Genomic DNA, 7,601 nt, shown 5'->3' on the forward strand with positions numbered 1-7,601 from the left:
CCAGCGGGGTTGAGGGAGGTGATTCTGCCCCTCTGCTCCACTCTGGTGAGGCCCCACCTGGAGTGCTGCGTCCAGCTCTGGAGCCCTCAGCACAAGAAGGGCACAGACCTGTTGGAGCGGGTCCAGCAGAGGGCCGCGAAGATGACCAGAGGGCTGAAGCACCTCTCCTGTGAGGACAGGCTGAGAGAGTTGGGGTTGTTCAGCCTGGAGAAGAGAAGGCTCCGGGGAGACCTTATAGTGGCCTTCCAGTACCTGAAGGGGGCCTACGAAAAATATGGTGAAGGACTTTTTACAAGGACATGTAGTGATAGGACGAGGGGTAATGGCCTCAAACTGGAAGAGGGTAGATTTAGTTTAGATGTTACCAAGAAATTTTTCACTATACAATCATAGAATGGTTTATATTGGAAGGGACCTTAAAGGCCATGCAGTTCCAACCCCCCTGCCATGGGCAGGGACACCTCCCACTAGACCAGGCTGCTCAAAGCCCCATCCAGCCTGGCCTTGAACACTTCCAGGGATGGGGCATCCACAGCTTCCCTGGGCAACCTGTTCCAGTGCCTCACCACCCTCACAGTAAAGAATTTCTTCCTAATATCCAATCTAAATCTACCCTCCTTCAGTTTGAAACTGTTACAGGTTGTCCTATCATGCTCCCTGATACGGGGTCCCTCCCCATCCTTCCTGTAGGCCCGCTTCAGGTACTGGAAGACCATCTTCTCTTCTCCAGGCTGAACAACCCCAACTCTCTCAGCCCGTCTTCATAGCAGAGGTGCTCCAGCCCTCTGATCATCTTTGTGACCCTCCCCATGGACCCGTTCCAACAGGTCCGTGTCCTTCTTGTGCTTAGAACTCCAGAGCTGCACGCAGTACTCCAGGTCGGGTCTCAGCAGAGTGGAGTAGAGGGGCAGAATGAGGTTGGTGAGGCACTGGAACACGTTTCCCAGGAAGTTTAGTAATAGGATGAGGGGTTATGCTTTTAAACTGAAAGAGGGTAGATTTAGATTAGATACTAGGAAGAAGTTCTTTACTCTGGGGATGGTGAAACACTGGAACAGGTTGTCCAGAGAAGCTGTGGATGCCCCATCCCTGGAAGTGTTCAAGGCCAGGCTGGATGGGGCTTTGAGCAGCCTGGTCTAGTGGGAGGTGTCCCTGCCCATGGCAGGGGGGTTGGAAGTAGGTGGTCTTTAAGGTCCCTTCCAACCCAAACCATTCTGTGATGAGAGCAGGGGAACGGGTTCTCCCCACAAGTAGAACAGTTCCGGGATTTTTTTTATTTTTAGATTTTTTTGTTACGTATGTTTTGTTGACATACGTTTCATCTGAAATCGGCTGAAGTCATAAGAGGGCTGAAGTAACGTTCAGTAATTAAAAGGGAAGAGAGGGAGCACAGGGGGCATGCAGAGTGCACGTGAAATATGAAGGGAAAAGCACGTGATCCGCCTTTTAGCAGAAGCTAATTTACAGCACTTGTCATGCAAAACTTCCAATAGTTGTTCCTTGGTGCGCAGGAGTTTCACATGCTAAAACTTAACACAAGTCCCAAGGCTTGAATAACGCTTACAGATGCTGAAGACAAAGTTGTCGTGATCATAACTGGTGACATTTTTGGTCTTCCCTTTGGCTAGTCTTCATCTGTGCTGCTTACCTGAATTTCTTCCTGACTCCTGGAAATTCGGTGCACTCATAAAAGGCCGAGGTTGCCCAGCTTAGCCCCTAAGTTTCTGTTCCTGTGTGGTACACCTGCAATCTTTTTTATTGTGATTTGTTCTTTTGTGTTTGCAGATACAGATAGGGAAATGCAAGAAGTGATTGGCTTTAAAAAATACCAGCAAATTTGTGTCTTATAATACTTTTATGATAAAGGTATCACAGCTGCTTCGTCATTAATGATATTAAAGTGATTCAGCTGTAGATTGAGAAATGGAACTCTCCTTTTTCTAAGCCAAAATTATCAAATAAGTGAATGCAAGCAAAAGCATGTCTTTGTGGAGTTTCTTTTGGGAGGAAAAACTAATGATGCTACCAGGTATTTTTAACGCTGTCCTGTTTATTTATAAACAACACAAAAGGTCAGGGTTTTTTCTTTGAACTATAAAGAATCAAACAAGGAGAAATAATTTATTTGCTTATAGACTATGGTTTGATGGTTCCTCATATGAATTAAAAATGATGCAGTTGTATGACATGAGGCTGTGATGATTGCTTCTCTCCTTCACAGGATATTCGGACCACCATATTTCGGCATTCGCCAGACACGAATGTCTCTCTGCATACTGCAGACCACTTTAACACTGCAGATCCCATCAGTTTAACTCACCCATTTCAAAAGACCACACGGCGTGACTGATCAGTGTGAGCTAGTACCTCGCTCCAACCTAGAGCCGTCATGACGAAAACTGCGTGTGCCTCGGGGCTGCTATTCTCAGGTGTTCTCCCCTGCCGCCACGGCCTCATCAGACAGACCAGCTCTTTCCAGAGTCCAGAGAGGAACCCCCTGTGCACGGCATCATTACGGGGAACTGGAGGAGTGTTGACCTTTCTGTGCAAGTGCTTGCCATGATGACAATAAAGTATCTCAAAGTGATCTCTTTGGGGATGTAGTGCAGCAGAGAAATACACCCTCCTGTAGAGCTGCAAAGTTTGGTGGTCCAAGCAGAGAATACGTTTATGTGTATGTATCCCACCGCCGGCCTCTCTTACAGGAGAAAAACTGCTATTGTCTCCCTCTTGTCCACCACTGCAGGCTGTGTGGGATGAGAACTTTGTGAACAACAGGAGTCATTTCATGATGCCATGCTTGCCGTCAGCTTTTCAACCCCAAGTGACAGGTATCAGGTGATGCCGGCTTCCAGATGAAGACAACCACCTTTCCCCTAAGTCACGCTCTGGTGCAGCACAGCTGAGGATGTGGAGCAACACAGTACAGACCATGAATTTGTGTAGCTGTAAAACAGCAGCTCGGGGAACTGCAACCTCAGTTGCTCATTAGGGATCTTAGGGTGGCTGGTGATTGCACAGCTCTCGGCAATACTGCTGTTTGTAGCGCACAGGCAGAACCTGCTTAGTGCTGTTTCTACTCCTTCTGTTTCTGAGGCAGCTTCTCCTGGCTGCATACAGAGTTCCTTTGGAACTCTTGTCTCTTCTCATGCTACACCCCGTAAAGGTGTATCTCCAGTTTGAGAATTGTTGCTGTATATAACACAACTTTCCTCACAGCGGTTTTACATGTCTGCCACGACAAAGCATGGTGGTATTCCGTTGATTTATATTTTGTGCAAAAAGATTCTGGTGAGATTAGAAGCTGTGTCTGTAGTTCAGCTCTGGTTCAAAGGATGGCGAGGCAAACTTTTACAGCTTTTGTGTGTGAAAAATCTCATCTCTTTCACCTTTCCTCCAGGAGCACCCTGTATTGGGGTGAGAGTTTGTTTCTGCATTCACAGGTGAAATTAATCATAATACGGAGGGCTGGAAAGCGTCTTCAAAGACCTCATCATTGATGGCACTCTCATAAGCAGGTGGTGGAGTGAGTGGCTCCAGTGGCTCAAACGTGTCTTCAATACCTTTCACTTCATGGATATCTGAAACAAACCGCTGCAGTCTTGGAGGCAGCACCAGCTGCAACTGCATCCTGGAGCCTGTGTCTGTCTCGGAGGTGTGCCTTGTGTCTGACACCACTGACACCCTGAGAGCATCCAGCGTAATCTCTTCTTGGGCAGATGATTCAATAACTACACTGTAAGGAGGAGGCTCGTTCAGTGGTGAGGGCACTAAGCCTGGATTGGATGTAATCGTCCATATTGCTGGAACTGACGTGGTCATCACCTCCTCATAGGTGGGCGCTTCATAGGCACTGTTCACCCTATACATAAAGAGAGGAATGGCAGTTACACTTGTTATTTTACAGCTTAGTTTATTCAGAGGCAGGTAGTCTGCATAATATACTATAGGGACCACGGTACAATCAACAGATGTGTCTGAGACAGGGTATCTCACATTGTATTATTGCATGTGATATTCTGCCACTGGATCAGCTCACTTGCCCAGCTGACTTAATTTCTTGCTTGCTGCTCTGGAGAATGGCTTATTTGACCATTTTTCCACGCTCCCCAGAATAAGTGAAAAAACCCATACTGGGTTTCAGTGTCGTAGGCTTAGAATATCTCAAGTTGGAAGGGAGCCTGTAGCGTGATCTCCCTCATTTAAAATCTCCTATCATCTAAAATCCCCTATCATCTAAAATCCCCTAATTATTTCTCAGAATAAAACAGGACCTTGCTTTTTTAATACATTTGGTCAGTTTTCGTCTATGTTTAAGAAGTGAAGAAGATGAAGTGTTTTCATTTATTTTAAACAAGGACTAAATATTCTGCGTTAAAAAAAATATCTGCAGGAAGAGATGTTACTTGAGAAACATTTTCCTTTTTCGGTCATATTTTTAAATAAACAGATACTAATTTTCTTCTAGTGTGCCCCCAAGCTAGCAAAACCCAATATAGACTTCTTTTTATGTACTCTTTCTAAAAATAAACACAAAATAACATTTTTGCATTCCTACGACTCCCTGTATTTGAGAATGTCAAGTCATTTATGGGTAATGATTATCTGAATTACACAGACAAGGAAGCAAAGATACAAATGAAGTTAAATTCTTCAACTACAGTAGGCAAAGTGGGGTTAAATTAAGTGATGCTGAGAACCTGCAAACGTACATGAAGCCAAAAAAGTTGTAGGAGTATTCAGAGCCTCACAAAATCAGGTCTTATTAGTGTCAAGTTGGGTTTTTAAGACTGGAAACACACCCAGTTGCAGCTTGCTTTGTAAAAGTTTGCCAAGGAACCGTTGCTCTGGAGATAAGGTTTATAGAGCTAAACCCAGCTAAGATTCAGTACTGCTTCAGCATTTTTTTCTTTTTCCGTGTCTGACTCATTGTTTGGCAAGACTCGATTACTCAAAGGAAAATAAAACTGGGCCTGAATCTGTTTAACCTTGGAAATTGTTAGCGGATCAGTTCCCAGGGGGAAAGAAAATACATATTGAACAAGGTGCAGGACGTATATGGCACAGACTTTTGCAACCTCCACCTGAAGAATGAAGAAAAACAACCTAAAAACAACTTTTGTCTTCTGGAATGGAGTCTGTGTTTGGTGCCCTAGGGGAAGGGCAGCAAAACAATATGTAAAGTGGCCGTATCTGAGGAGGGAGAGTTAAAGCAAGAGGAATAACCAGGTTGCTGCTTACTCTGCATGGCTTTGTCTGTTTGGCGGTGTCTCATTTGCCTCCTGTCGGTGCTGATCCTTCAGGTAACACTCAACAAAGACACTCAGCAAATAGCCGACCAGGCACACTCCCCCTACCCCTAGGAAGAAATAGCCTACTGGGTTGATGTTAGATGAAATGGCCAGCATGGTGACCCCAATGAGAAGAGCAGCCGTGAAAAGAAGCAACAGGGTTTGGCGGATGTTCTTCCAGTGTGTCTCTAACCACATGGTGGTATAGATGGTGATAGCAGACAGTTGACAACAGATGAGCAGTTAAGGGGACGGACATCTGTGGAAGACACAATAGGGTTTTTTTTAACATGAAACATGAGCATACAAACACTTCATCCGTATCATGACCAAAATAAGAACATACATACTCAAGCACATGCCATCATGAAACATGCAGCTATGCACATATGTAATAAGCCTGGGAAATCTATGCATAAATACATGCCAGTGTAAGCGTACTAGAATTCCCTATGTGAATGCATATTGAATAATAGGGACGCTTGGACACACAGTTGCAAGACATAAAATGCATAAATAGGCCATCAGCACTTATTGCCAGGCTTATCTAAAAAGGTCTAGCTACTTAATAGAACTTAGAGCAGTCTAGGAAGCAGATTTGAGGTTACTATGAAAGTGAAATGCAGAAAAACTTTAAAGGTTAATTCTAGGACATTTGTACATTGCATAATGAAGGTTCAGATAATAGTTCAGATCCCGGAAGAAACGTAGCCACATTAACGGGGCTGTCTGCCCCAGTAAATCGAGCGTCTAACTTCAGTGTGGCATTATAGCAATAACATTACTTTAGGTTCTAGATATAGCTGGGGTATGTCGGTTTTTGCAAAATGTAGGTATGCGTTTGAATATTTGCCTATATCCTCAGTTCTTTTTCTTTTGATGTGCTTTTTTGCACCATTCTCAAATGTGAGAGCCCCTCCCTGTCCCCCATTCCAAACCCCATCTCCGTGAAAGAGACAGCAGTTGTCACTGTGTGCAGTCAATATGGAATGAATACCACGGATCTGTGGTATTTGAGAAATACCATAAAGAAGGAGTCGTCTTGCACGTGTTACGCTAACCTACATACACCCCACTGTTTTGGTGAAGACCCCTTTGAAGGAAAAGAGCATGACACAATGGGCATATTTTTTATGAATATGCATCTCCAAACAAATACACAGTTTTATATAGTTCCATATTACATTGTGTGCTTTTGCACACTAAATGCGTTCCCTTGTTACAGCAAAAATAGATAAATATATATATAAAAATATATATATATATATATATAAAAATGCCAGAAAAAGAAACACATTCTTTCTGAACAGTTTACCTTCTTGTTACTTTTTTTACTGCCAGCTTTCAGTGTGTACTTACCAGAAAGAGGTTTCGGTAGGTAGGAACAGTCATGTTTTAACTTCTCTCTTCATCACAAGGAAAAATGTGCAAGGTCTTCTGTCCCTGCTCCTTCCACTTCCGACCTGAGGATGGGTCACAAGTAGAAACTCTCCGTTCCTCCTTTTTGAGTTTTCTTGTAGGGAGACAGCAAAGATTCCTTTTGAAACTAAAAGCCGGTAGCTAGTGAATGTGAGAAGGTACCAAACGATGGGAAGATCCCGTTGTACACGTTCTGCGTGGGAAACTAGAACCTCATTTTTCCAGGTTCTGACTCCAAAGCAATTTCTAGACGATCACATACCTTCTACTCTTTCGCAGCTCTCCTAGGTCTGTCCCACAAAAGCAGGAAACTCGTTAGGAAAGAGGGCGGGGTGAGCAGTGGGGGAGTGCTTACCTGTGTCAGGGCTGTTTGGTCTGCTTTACTTTAATGAGAGAAACTCTGCCCTGAAAATTATGTTCTCCCCTCACACGTAGCAGAGGAATCTTGCTCTCTGCCTCACAAAGCAGAAAGGACCGACGGCCCAGCCCACATCACATGGCCCCCACATAAATCTATTTATGAGTTCTGTGACATGCAAATCTATATATTTTTCTATCCTGATTGGGCCCTGTTTGTCAGATATTTTTTTATGCCTTCTTTGATTTTACAAACAAAAGGAAAAAGGAGGCAATGGGTTATTATTTCACAGAGGGATGAGTTAAAATCCTTTTGACTCCCTGATGTATCTAGGAATAAGGAGTACTGCTAAACAAAGAACAAGTAATGAATTACTTCGTGAAGTAGAAGTTCACCTGAACTTTTAGTGTATGTCTGAAAATAGAATAGAATAGAATAGAATAGAATAGAATAGAATAGAATAGAATAGAATAGAATAGAATAGAATAGAGTAGAATATTTCAGTTGGAAGGGACCTACAATAACCATCTAGT

At 43.6% G+C, this 7,601-nt stretch overlaps 1 protein-coding gene across 1 annotated transcript; it reads right to left on the reverse strand.

Annotated features, from left to right (window-relative positions):
• Window positions 1-1,998: 1,998 nt before the first annotated feature.
• TMEM139 (transmembrane protein 139) lies at window positions 1,999-7,037 on the reverse strand. The gene is made up of 3 exons (XM_063322516.1): window positions 6,651-7,037; window positions 5,242-5,550; window positions 1,999-3,862 (listed from the first exon to the last, which is right to left on the reverse strand). Exons 2-3 carry the CDS (start codon window positions 5,487-5,489, stop codon window positions 3,454-3,456), a joined length of 657 nt encoding a protein of 218 aa, XP_063178586.1. The 5' UTR covers window positions 5,490-5,550; window positions 6,651-7,037; the 3' UTR covers window positions 1,999-3,453.
• Window positions 7,038-7,601: the final 564 nt, after the last annotated feature.

The sequence above is a fragment of the Chroicocephalus ridibundus genome, chromosome 1 (genome assembly GCF_963924245.1).
Source record: "Chroicocephalus ridibundus chromosome 1, bChrRid1.1, whole genome shotgun sequence".
Lineage (NCBI taxonomy): Eukaryota > Metazoa > Chordata > Aves > Charadriiformes > Laridae > Chroicocephalus > Chroicocephalus ridibundus.

Excerpts from the sequence above, each read along its gene's own strand:
- TMEM139 (XM_063322516.1), bottom strand. The coding sequence starts at position 5,489 with ATGTGGTTAGAGACACACTGGAAGAACATCCGCCAAACCCTGTTGCTT. Across the intron at positions 3,863-5,241 it reads AACAGACAAAGCCATGCAGA|GGTGAACAGTGCCTATGAAG; the intron begins GTAAGCAGCAAC and ends CTTTATGTATAG.